The 12,342-nt window shown below is 42.9% G+C and overlaps 2 protein-coding genes across 5 annotated transcripts in view; both read right to left on the reverse strand.

The window, feature by feature from the left end:
- MPP4 (MAGUK p55 scaffold protein 4) overlaps positions 1-1,062 on the reverse strand; it is a 45,653-nt gene extending 44,591 nt beyond the window's left edge. Inside the window, exon 1 of the mRNA XM_083403494.1 lies at positions 475-1,062. The gene's annotated coding sequence lies outside the window, so the exon portion shown is untranslated. The remainder of the gene's footprint in view (positions 1-474) is intronic.
- A 1,521-nt stretch (positions 1,063-2,583) lies between these two features.
- ALS2 (alsin Rho guanine nucleotide exchange factor ALS2) overlaps positions 2,584-12,342 on the reverse strand; it is a 49,536-nt gene continuing 39,777 nt past the window's right edge. For 3 of the 4 annotated variants that reach the window (XM_083403361.1, XM_083403362.1, XM_083403363.1), the window contains exons 28-34: positions 12,194-12,316; positions 10,278-10,454; positions 8,393-8,438; positions 6,546-6,607; positions 5,793-5,942; positions 4,539-4,635; positions 2,584-3,570 (exon numbers count right to left, since the gene is read on the reverse strand). In XM_083403361.1, the coding sequence (XP_083259487.1) occupies positions 3,532-3,570; positions 4,539-4,635; positions 5,793-5,942; positions 6,546-6,607; positions 8,393-8,438; positions 10,278-10,454; positions 12,194-12,316 (694 nt within the window). In that variant the 3' untranslated portion in view covers positions 2,584-3,531. Of the gene's footprint in view, positions 3,571-4,538; positions 4,636-5,792; positions 5,943-6,545; positions 6,608-8,197; positions 8,241-8,392; positions 8,439-10,277; positions 10,455-12,193; positions 12,317-12,342 lie in introns of all 4 variants that reach the window. The other variant, XR_014502937.1, reaches the window with a different exon arrangement.

A 12,342-nucleotide genomic window follows, 5' to 3' on the forward strand; every position in this document is an offset into this window, starting at 1 on the left:
TGTATAAATTAATATTCAGGTAGGACTTTAAATCACGGAGATTAAGCTGAACATTTGCTACTAAAACAGACAAATGCCGGAGACATGACTTGTGTTGATTTGTTTCATCTGGGCTTGTCCCATAATCAGAAACACCTGGATTTCAATAGTATACAAAACCAAATTGATTGCTGGTTATGAGTTATCGATGGAACCCTTAATAATTATTCGAAGACATTTGAAGGACATAGTAACACCCAATGACAGGGAAATGACTGTACGTTCACTGACAGTCACCCAGTTACAAATGGAAAAGGAATAACTCCCCTTTTCTACCTAAAGGAGTTCAACACCTTTGAAAATTACATCCCTATGATCGTCCTTTATTTTTAAGGATTCTAGACCCCCCCTTTTTTTAATCTAGCAGGAGGATTAGTTGAACTATGGACCTGATTCGTTTATCATCAAGTCTCACAAGGAAAAAAACCCACTTACCAGGTATTGAACTGCAATTCAATTTCACAGCTACTACGATGAAATTCTTCTACAAGATGTCTTGCCGATTCTGAAAGGGACCAGAAGTTCCCATCAGAATTTACAACAGTCCAATCTCCTAGAAATGCCTAGAAGGAATTGCCTAGAAGGAAAACATTGGCTGGATATTAGTAACTTAAGTCACCTCACTGCTCTAGCTAATCTAGGGACATCCTTTCCTTTTTAATCCGCAGAAACGTAACCAGGGCGACTCTTTTTATCAAGGAGACAACAAAGCTTCTTAACTGTTTTCTCACTGAAAACTTGGCTTGAAACATTATTATTTTTGTCTAATTATATTGTATTTCTTCATTTGCAAACCCATTCTAGCACATGGATAGATCTGATCGCCTGCGTTTGTTTGTTTTTCCAAATCAGTAGCATGAGGCAATGAATAGAGATATTTATATTTAGGTAGCTGTCCTTTGGCAATACACCCATATAGGCGAATAGAAGCTATTCAAGTTCAGAGTCCAAAGAAAGTAAGGAAATCCATTTCTTTGTTAAACAGCAGCAACATTAAAGCTGCTACAGAGCTTTCAAACGCAGCTCAGGTTACTGGAACAAATCTATGCCCGTTTAATTATGGGATTCTCTTTAGCTAATCATTACCTCATAATGAAACGGCCTAGGAATAATCCAACTCAAGACACGCAAGGGGCTTCTAGCAATTACTGATCGAAAGACAATTAAAACATAGCATTCCACAAAGGAATTATGAAAAGCAGGGTAAAAATATTTTAGGGTTTGGACATTTCAAGATGCAATAGCTATACTAGATTGTAAACTGCATTGCTTCAAAATGTGCTAAGATACTGGTAAGTGGGAATCTGGGCTTCTGTCCCAAAGGCCTATCCTGATGACATGGCTGGGGATCGGGGTTCATACTGAGGGTAAAACAATCCCATATTCAACACCAGGAATGTCAGAGAATTCTGATGGAAACAGAAATAGTAGTGAAAATGACCAATGTGCGGAATGGATAGCAATCCAGCAAATATTATCTATATGTTGTATTTTCTTCTCAAAGCAACTTGCAATTATAAGCGCATACATAATATAAAATATTTTTTTTAAAAATATTTTGTCTACAATGAGATTCCTCACCCTTTTAATTCCCTCCCTCCTTTTATACTTGTTGTTGTTGTTTAGTCGTTTAGTCGTGTCCGACTCTTCGTGACCCCATGGACCAGAGCACGCCAGGCACTCCTGTCTTCCACTGCCTCCTGCAGTTTGGTCAGACTCATGTTTGTAGCTTCGAGAACACTGTCTAACCATCTCGTCCTCTGTCTTCCCCTTCTCCTTGTGCCCTCCATCTTTCCCAGCATCAGGGTCTTTTCCAGGGAGTCTTCTCTTCTCATGAGGTGGCCAAAGTATTGGAGCCTCAGCTTCAGGATCTGTCCTTCCAGTGAGCACTCAGGGCTGATTTCCTTAATGCCGATTTCCAGATTGTAAAACATCTCTGTGTATGGCATGTCTGGTGTAGGGGCCATGTATCATTTGAAATAGAAGCTTCAATCAATGTTTCCAATTTTGTGTTTCCAAGACTCGTTAAGTAGCTGGTTAGGATCTCGTTCAGAAGGTTTGAGACAGAGAAATAATCCTGAAAAAACAATTTGAGAAAAATGAAAACAAAATGTCAAAATTATGCTTTATCTCTCTTGGAGATTTCTTGGTATAATTTTGACATTTTGAGTTTTTCACAAATTAATTATTCAAGATCATTTCTCTGTCTCCGGGTGAGCTTTCCAGCTGTTTAAAAAGTCTTGGAAATGCACAAAGAGAACCCAACTCCTCTCTCATTTGAGCCAGAGATTTAACCTGGTTGTTAGAAATCCAGTCCGTAAATCTCAATGCCAACTGGGGAATCAACTTACAGTACCATTTTTATTAAATTGTGGGTGGAATAAAATGGAGGTAATGGGGGAAGCTGATGGGAACCAATAACTTTTAAGTATGTATGGTACCTTCCACAGAGCTGTAACTCACAATTTTTTAACAGAAAAACCACCTTGGAGTGATTAGCGAATAGCACCCAAATGGAATTTGTATTAATTGCCACAAAAGAAATCACAGAATTATTCTTTATTATGAAAATTGCTCCATTTACAGCCACTGATCCCACCATATATTTTTTTTAAATAAAGGAGCTACACAAAAGCCATGATTCAGATTTCCAGAAGTTATCGGCATTGTCTGTATTAACTTGTTAATTCAACTAGAATATCTCCCACATCTGTGACAGACATAGTGAAGGACAGCACCTGTTTTATCCAAGATGTCAGCTAACATTATCCACATACACCAAAGGAAAAGTCACAAGAACAATGGCATGAATGTTTTGTGGCTCTCTTCTTTAAACAACAACAAAAATAACATTTGAACAAAAAAAAAAAAGTGTTTCCTTTCAGGTACTCTAGGTCCCTGCATACTAAGCCAACATCTCAGGCATGGCCAAGCATATACTTATTCTGACAGACCACATTGCTAGCCTTCTGTAATCTGTGTAATGAAACTGCTCCAGTCACATGAATTGTATATTCAGTACATCTTAAGTCTTGGATTGCCATGGATCAGAAGAAGTAGGGAAGCCATGAGTTCTGTAGACAGATCTTAGTGGATACATAGACCCAGGCAGTTTAACTTAGAAAGACACTGTGTGGTTCCATAGTGCACTTCAATCCTCGGGAAGCTCAGATAGTCTCTAACAAGCAGCATACTTCCAGACTATGCTTTTATATGAATTCCATGTAGATGCCACACTACACATTGCCTTTGTGAAGAGATGGGAAAAAACACTTTGCCACTTTGAAGGGCAAATATTTTTTCTCCGAGAGCTGCCTTGGAAACCTTATTTTTGCTTCTTATAAATTTTCTTTTTTCCCATTTATATTGGCCTCTGCTTTTTCTCTTTTTTAAAGGCCTCAGAACTGCATCCACCGCATAAAGATTCTCAGTCCATCATAAGTGCATTTCTGTGAAGAAGACTAAAGCTGTGTTCATCGGGGTCTTCTATATTTAGGTGAGCTTCTCGTGTTGAATCTGGTAATAACATGCCTGCAAATAAGGTTGTATTTTTTAAAAAATGACAATCAGCATTCTTTTATAATTATTATTATTAATAATAATAATAATTTATTTATACCTGCCCATCTGGCTGGGTTTCCCCAGCCACTCTGGGCGACTTCCAACAAAACACTAAAATACAATAACCTATTAAACATTAAAAGCTTCCCTAAACAGGGCTGCCTTCAGGTGTCTTCTAAAAGTTTGGTAGTTATTTGGTAGTTCCACAGGGCGGGTGCCACTACCGAGAAGGCCCTCTGCCTGGTTCCCTGTAACTTGGCTTCTCACAGAAGGCCCTCAGCGCTGGACCTCAGTGTCCGGGCAGAACAATGGAGGTGGAGACGCTCCTTCAGGTATACTGGACCGAGGCCGTTTAGGGCTTTAAAGGTCAGTACCAACACTTTGAATTGTGCTTGGAAACATACTGGGAGCCAGTGTAGGTCTTTCAAGACCAGTGTTATATGGTCTCGGCGGCCGCTCCTAGTCACCAGTCTAGCTGCCGCATTCTGGATTAATTGTGGTTTCCGGGTCACCTTCAAAGGTAGCCCCACATAGAGCGCATTGCAGTAGTCCAAGCGAGAGACAATTAGAGCATGCACCATTCTGGCGATACAGTTATGTGGGTTGGATCCAGATTAAGCTACTTTATTATTTTAATTTAACAGGGTTTATATACATCTTAATCATCAAAACCTTTAAGGTGTTTACATGAAATATAATATTACCAATAAAATCAGTTATCAGCAAGTTAGCACAGCTTTGTGGTTTTCAGATTTCCTAGTTAGCAGCTATTGCTGATTACAAAGATTAAGGACTAAAGGTAAGGACGTTGTATTTGCGATCAAAGCAGGTGAGAGATCTGACTGACAGTTCAAACAAGTCTAAATATAAATGGTGTATACAGAAAAAAATAGATAAACAATTAATGTCTTAAATAAGGATATTATTTATAGGCTTGCCTTCAGAGTAGTGAACATAATGCCTTGCTCCCCATGTTGGAGATATGGATCCATGAGGTCCTCAATCAAATGCACTTCAGAACCCAAATTCCTGATCCTGCCACAAAAAGGGAACAGCTGTTTAAGTCAACCAGCCACTATTTCACAAGACTTCACCAAGAGTACAGAGTGCACACCTAAAGTAAAGGTAAAGGGACCCCTGACCATTAGGTCCAGTTGTGGCTGACTCTGGGGTTGCAGCGCTCATCTCGCTTTATTGGCTGAGGGAGCCGGCGTATAACTTCCAGGTCATGTGGCCAGCATGACTAAGCCACTTCTGGCAAACCAGAGCAACACACTGAAACGCCGCTTACCTTCCCGCCAGAGTGGTACCTATTTATCTACTTGCACTCTGACGTGCTTTTGAACTGCTAGGTTGGCAGGAGCAGGGACTGAGCGACGGGAGCTCACCCCGTCGTGGGGATTCGAACCGCCGAACTTCTGATTGGCAAGTCCTAGGCTCCGTGGTTTAACCCACAGCGCCACCCACTTCCCATACGCCACCCACCTATCACCACTGAAATACAAAAGGCAGGGTAACAAGATAGCTATTCCCCAGAGCAAAGGTATTACCCCCCCCCCCCATGTAACAGATGAAAAAGTATTGTGCTACTGCCAATGGATCAGAGCCAACAGTGGTGTTATCTCAGCCCCATGTAATCAATAAAAATCCAGAGAAGTGGACACAGAGCAATGGATCCAAACTACAAGAAAGAAGATTCCATCTAAACATTAGGAAGAACTTCCTGACAGTAAGAGCTGTTTGACAGTGGAATTTGCTGCCAAGGAGTGTGGTGGAGTCTCCTTCTTTGGAGGTCTTTAAGCAGAGGCTTGACAACCATATGTCAGGAGTGCTCTGATGGTGTTTCCTTCTTGGCAGGGGGTTGGACTCGATGGCCCTTGTGGTCTCTTCCAACTCTATGATTCTATGATTCTATGTGAGTGGGACACACTGATTTAGTCCACTTAGACCCAGAACTTTGTTTAATTAAGCATTTCACCTATCTTGGCTCAGTTGCCAGGACATAAGATTCTTAATCTCAGGGTTATGGGTTAGAGCCCAACTTTAGGCAAAAGATTTCTGCATTACAGGGGTTTGGACTAGATGACCCTTGTGGTCCCTTCCAATTCTACAATTCTATGATTCTATGAGTATTCATTGCATTTGCAAATGACAAGATTCACTGCATTTGCAAAAATTAAACAGCTGCCCACCTGGCTCGTAGCACCACATACAGAAAAACAGGAAACAAATCATCCATCGACCAAAGGAAATCCTCATGAAGACTCTCGAGGACGCTCTGTGAGATTTCCTCAAAAGTCTGCTGGATCACCTTCAGTTTGTCAGCAGGTGTAAAAGTTGTACTATTAGGAAGACATTTTTTAAAAAAAGGAAAATTAAAGCATTCGTGACGCTGGCAAGGCAAATTCTTGAAAGATTTCAATAAGGCGGTAAAATAGTGGCGAGCGAATTCTGTTTTACCCCATTCTCTAACAAGAAAATCAAACACACAACCCAAGTTTTGGGTTCCTTGATGCACACAAAGGATTTACCTATACAGAGAGGAAGCTGTCAAAAAGCCAGTACAAGAGAACTGCACCTTTTAATTTGGCACATAAATGAAAGCAAGAAATAGGCCGAAGAACAAAACTCTGGTGCTTTTCATATGCTTTGGACTACAACTCTTATCAACCTTATCCATAGTGGCCAATGATCAGGGATGTTGGAAGTGGCAGTTCAAAATATCTAGAGAAGACTGCTCTACACAGTGACACATTAAATTGTGATACATTATATGCTTCCAGCTCACTCGGCAGTAAGTCTCTCTGTGTACAATGGGGTTTGCTTCCTAGCAAATGCGTTACCACCGAAGCCTAAGACCACAATCCTCAGATCACCAAGTGGAAGTAGCACTACTGACTAGGACCAGAAAGACAGGACAATAAAGAGTCAATGTTCAAGATTACCTGATCTGTTGTAAGCACTCCACTGCTGAAGCAAAACAGGCATCTTTTGTATTTGGCAATACCTAAGCATAAGAATGAAAACCTATGATTATGATTTCTAACAGTGTCTTGGATAGAATAATTCATCACACCAATTTCAGAAGTAATCAGAGATGCTGGATTATGACTGCAATAAATTTCAACTTCTAGAGCACCACAATAGTTCAGTTTCTGCATGAATTCCAGTTTCGAGAAGGCTACTTCAAATGGGGGTCGGGAGAGGATATTTTCAACAGTGCACATCAGGGCTGTGAGCTTTATGCTTTAGTTTGTCTTACATTTAGGGATGCTTGAGGAATTTGATTTCTGTGAACTGCAGTGCAAACAGACCCGATCCTCACCTCCCAGATTAATGTTCCGACTAGAATGTGACATAAGTAAAGTTTCAATTCTGAACACCTCTGAATTTAGCGACTCAATTCTTGGTTTCGGAGGGTGGGGGGAAGTGTTTTCACATGCATAGGTTAGGATAAAACCTATTTTAGCCATGGGTACATTGCGAGAATTTTTAATATTTTATTTTATGATAAAATATGTACTGTATTCAAACGGATTGTTTGTAGGGTTTTTAAAAAATGTGCGTAACATGAAAACAATACAGAACAGACTTATGAATGAACACATGCAAAATTGTCAAGGAGTTTGATTGCTCTGCCCATCCCTACTTCTATATCGTCACTATATTAAAAATAGAATTAAAGCTGTGATTCTGTCATGTGTAAATTTGATCAATTAAAATGAAAGAAGAGGATCAACTTGAACAATTATCTAGTGAGTGATAGACATCTGCACTTGAGAAATGCAACCCTCAAAATCCTTCAGTGAATATTATCATCTTACAAAATACTTTGGGTCCCCACTTTATGAGAACCAAGCCAAGACATAACTGTGGCTGGGAACATCAAGTTGGTGACATGCTGCTGCCACGTTCTTTCTGAGCCATGTCCAAAAATCAAAGCTTCATCATGGTTGAACACTTGTGCTCTATAGATGCTAGCAGTCAGGATGGGCACAAAATGATATCATCAGGCTGTGCTGGCCCAAAGGCACCTAGTCTGCAAAACGAGCCAGTGTGGTGTAGTGGTTAAGAGCAGTAGTCTCGTAATCTGGGGAACCGGGTTCGCGTCTCTGCTCCTCCACATGCAGCTGCTGGGTGACCTTGGGCCAGTCACACTTCTTTGAAGTCTCTCAGCCCCACTCACCTCACAGAGTGTTTGTTGTGGGGGAGGAAGGGAAAGGAGAATGTTAGCCGCTTTGAGACTCCTGAAGGGGAGTGAAAGGCGGGATATCAAATCCAAACTCTTCTTCTTTCTCCCTTTCTCCCTGTTTATCAACAGCAATGTAGCCTGCCTCTGGCGTGCAGAATGTACCAACTGGACACCTGCACTTTATAAATTCCATACGGAAGGATTATTGCTTTTGCTTTAATAGAGAAAGTGCAGCTTAACCACATGCAGAATATGAGCATCTAAAAGGAAACCACAGAAAGCCTCCACCCAAATCAATGAATAATTAGATTGTACTGTATCTTTTAATGAAGCAATGATTTGGGGATCATTTTTTAAAAATCACTTAAGTGAAATCATGACAGGAAAGATAACGATAAATATTACATGTCCTTGGAGCCATGCATCTAGAAGAACTGTACACTGTAAACTGTAAAAATGATTGACATATAAATGTCAAGTGCTAACCAAAACAGCAATGAATTAAAACTGACACACACAGTGACTGCAGTCTAGCTTTATTCAATTCAAAGGCTATCAAAGATATGCAGTTAAGGGAACTCCAGATGAAATATAACATACCTTTTTATTTTCACCAAGAATACAGGTTTTCGTTGGCCAAAATTTCCTGAAAGAAGTACCATGAGTATAGTTAATTATTTTCCTATCATGGAAGAAAGGAAGTTAAACAAAAGAATTTGTTTTCTAACACACTTCCTTACAAATATATAATTGAGGTTTCAGGTTCTTAGTAAAGGTAAAGGGACCCCTGACCATTAGGTCCAGTCATGACCGACTCTGGGGTTGCGGCGCTCATCGCGCTTTACTGGCTGAGGGAGCCGGCGTACAGCTTCCGGGTCATGTGGCCAGCATGACTAAGCCGCTTCTGGCGAACCAGAGCAGCGCACGGAAATGCCGTTTACTTTCCCGCTGGAGTGGTACCTATTCATCTACTTGCACCTTGAAGTGCTTTCGAACTGCTAGGTTGGCAGGAGCAGGGACCGAGTTCTTAGCATAGTGGAATTTCCTCATATATCTGGATCAGTCAACTGAGTGGATCAAAGCAAAAACTTTTTGGCTCATCTTAATGCAAGTTTCCTGGACCTGCTGCCCTCCAGATGCCATTGGACTGGAACTTCCACTGATGCTGATGGGAGTTGCTGTCTGAAACATCTGGGAGGACACCAGGCTGGGAAAGGTTGGCTTAAGAGCAACGATGAATTAAGTGAAGAATGCACATTTCTTTGTGGCACGGCCATAACAAAACCAGCCTTACACCCAAAAGACTTTGGAAAGCTCTAAATCTCCTTTGTGAGAGGTGACAATTAATCCCCCGACAGTAACAAACAGGAAATAAGTACAATGGTACCTTGGGTTACATGGGACGCGGGTGGCGCTGTGGGTAAAAGCCTCAGTGCCTAGGGCTTGCCGATCGAAAGGTCGGCGGTTCGAATCCCCACGGCGGGGTGCGCTCCCGTTGTTCGGTCCCAGCGCCTGCCAACCTAGCAGTTCGAAAGCACTCTCGGGTGCAAGTAGATAAATAGGGACCGCTTACTAGCGGGAAGGTAAACGGCGTTTCCGTATGCGGCTCTGGCTCGCCAGAGCAGCTTCGTCACGCTGGCCACGTGACCCGGAAGTGTCTTCGGACAGCGCTGGCCCCTGGCCTCTTTGAGTGAGATGGGCGCACAACCCTAGAGTTTGTCAAGACTGGCCCGTACGGGCAGGGGTACCTTTACCTTTTTACCTCGGGTTACATATGCTTCAGGTTACATACGTGTTTGAAGTATTGGCTGGTTGCTCGAGAGCAATCAGGCAATAAGCTTCAATAGTCTGTTTTAAAAGGTTTCTTATTGATGATGAAAACCGTTAGAATGCAGAGCGCCTCTATTTCGTGCCTTGCTCATTCACTGGCAGAATCCGTGAGTGGGCGGTCCTTAAACCTTCCCCAGCAGAGTAGTTTTTTGATGCCCAGTCTGCGCCTCCCCTCTCTGCGCGGAAGCCTACTGCGCAAGGAGGGCATGGGTAACGGAAGACCTCTCTCCTCCCCGCTTTGCCCAGGCAAGGTGTCCTGGCACCGCCTCGCCTCCTCCGAGCCCTCCGAACCACTGGAGGTGTGGTTGCTCTCCTCTGCTGAGGAGATGCTGCTTCCCACGATCTTTGCGGGCTGTCTGTAATCCATCCGGCTTTTCCCCTCTCGCCCCTGGGCCGATGGAGTTCCCTGACAATACGCTTCAGGTTACAGACTCCGCTAACCCAGAAATAGTACCTCGGGTTAAGAACTTTGCTTCAGGATGAGAATAGAAATCGTGCTCCGGCAGCAGCAGGAGGCCCCATTAGCTAAAGTGGTGCTTCAGGTTAAGAACAGTTTCAGGTTAAGAACAGACCTCCGGAACGAATTAAGTACTTAACCCGAGGTACCACTGTACTGCATTCTCTAGCCAGGAGAAACACATTGAAGCATGCTTACATTTGCACCCCCAAAAAGCTCAACAGAGCCATGTCTGGTTGTTTGTTCAGACGCAGGACGCACTCCCAGTAAACATCTTCCTCTCGCTCATTGTCTAAGGCGTACAGCATGAACAAAGGAGGGTAGAGTCGCGGTAGCAACACAGGAAGCATCAACCCAGAGCTTGTGACCACATAGCTGAAAAACACAAAACAAAGAAAGAGCTTTGGATGAACGAGGGGCAGCTCACAGAAATCTTTATTATATGGCTCGGCTCTCCTCAACCTGTCTTATCTTTTTTTCCTTTTTTAAAAAGACTTTTATTTTGCTTTAAACAAATTGTTGGGGCTCCAAGGGGTTGCTCAAGAGCAAGCAGGCAAATGCCTCCCTGCTTGGCTGTGAAGCCTCGCTTTTGATGCCAAAATAAACTTTATCTGTCCAGAGCGCCACTCTCCCGTGGCTGGCTCATTCACTGGCAGAATCCGTGAGTGGGTGGTCCTTAAAAATTCCCCAGCAAAGTAGTTTCTTGATGCCCAGTCTGCAAGGAGGGCATGGGTAATGGAGGACCTCCCCGCTTTGCCCAGGCAAGGTGTCCTGGCACCGCCTCGCCTCCTCCGAGCCCTGAAGCTCCTCTCCACTGGAGGCGTGGTTACTCTCCTCCGCTGAGGAGGGGCTGCTTCCCACGATCTTTGGGGGCTCTCTGTAATCCATCCGGCTTTTCCCCTCTCCCCCCTGAGCCGATGGCAGTTCCCTGACACAAATACATATAAATATAGAGAACCAAAATTACAAAATGATAATGAAAAAAGCTAAAAATCTACAAAAAATATCAAAGTACATGGCGTAAAGCATAAGCCATTATGGGAAAGAAAAAAGAAAAAGGAAAGAAGAAGAAGAATAAGGGGGGGGGGGAGAAAAAAGGGGGAAAAGGAGGGGGGGAAAGAGGAAGATGAGCCAAAACAAGAAGGCACATCTATTGTACGCTTCCGTCAAGGTCACAACAGATCATTTATTCTTATCAATTCTCTCTATCTGCATTCCAACAAATCCCTCATTGTGGTATCAGGGAACATTTGTCTATGCGGTATCACTCTAAACATAACCAGGTCTTTCTTGTTGAACCCTCATCCCCTAGATAATTACCAACCTGTCCTATCAACAACACATGTTGAGGAAGAAAGGCAACCAGTCCAAGGAAAGGTGGGTGGGCGTGATAGGAAATTCACTCCCCAAACTTTCTGCTCCTCTTTCCACAAAGAGCAATCAATCCCCTGTTCAGTTCTTAAGCTCCTGAGCAGCTTAAATGTCTGTCCTTGTTGGATGACACCACAGCCCCTAAATATGGAACAATTGTGTTCCATATTTGTGTGTGAGGAACAACTGACACTATGAGGTGTGCACATGCACACACTGAGCTCAGGAATATCAGCACAGCAAAGGGAGGACTAGTCTGGCCCCAGCCACTGATCAGAGAAGGAGCAGATATGGAGAGCTTACTCCCCGATCCTACCACCCCATGTCAAGCATTTAGAATCATAGAATCATAGATTCATAGAGTTGGAAGAGACCACAAGGGCCATCGAATCCAACCCCTGCCAAGCAGGAAACACCATCAGAGCACTCCTGACACATGGTTGTCAAGCCTCTGCTTAAAGACCTCCAAAGAAGGAGACTCCACCACACTCCTTGGCAGCAAATTCCACTGTTGAACAGCTCTTACTGTCAGGAAGTTCTTCCTAATGTTTAGGTGGAATCTTCTTTCTTGTAGTTTGGATCCATTGCTCCGTGTCCGCTTCTCTGGAGCAGCAGAAAACAACCTTTCTCCCTCCTCTATGTGACATCCTTTTATATATTTGAACATGGCTATCATATCACCCCTTAACCTCCTCTTCTCCAGGCTAAACACTAAACTTCTAAACAGATTTTTATCTACATACCCTGGTTCCGGAGATTCTGGCCTGGAGTCATTTTTCCCACTACAGAATGATCTCCTTCCTTTGGTCTCAGTCACCAAAAGTGGGATTGAACTGCCCTCTTCAGGAAGATCAGGGAACAGGAACCTTAAAATCAAAACATGTGTAAAATT

The sequence above is a fragment of the Podarcis tiliguerta genome, assembly GCF_965153285.1.
Source record: "Podarcis tiliguerta genome assembly, chromosome: 1".
Classification (NCBI taxonomy): domain Eukaryota; kingdom Metazoa; phylum Chordata; class Lepidosauria; order Squamata; family Lacertidae; genus Podarcis; species Podarcis tiliguerta.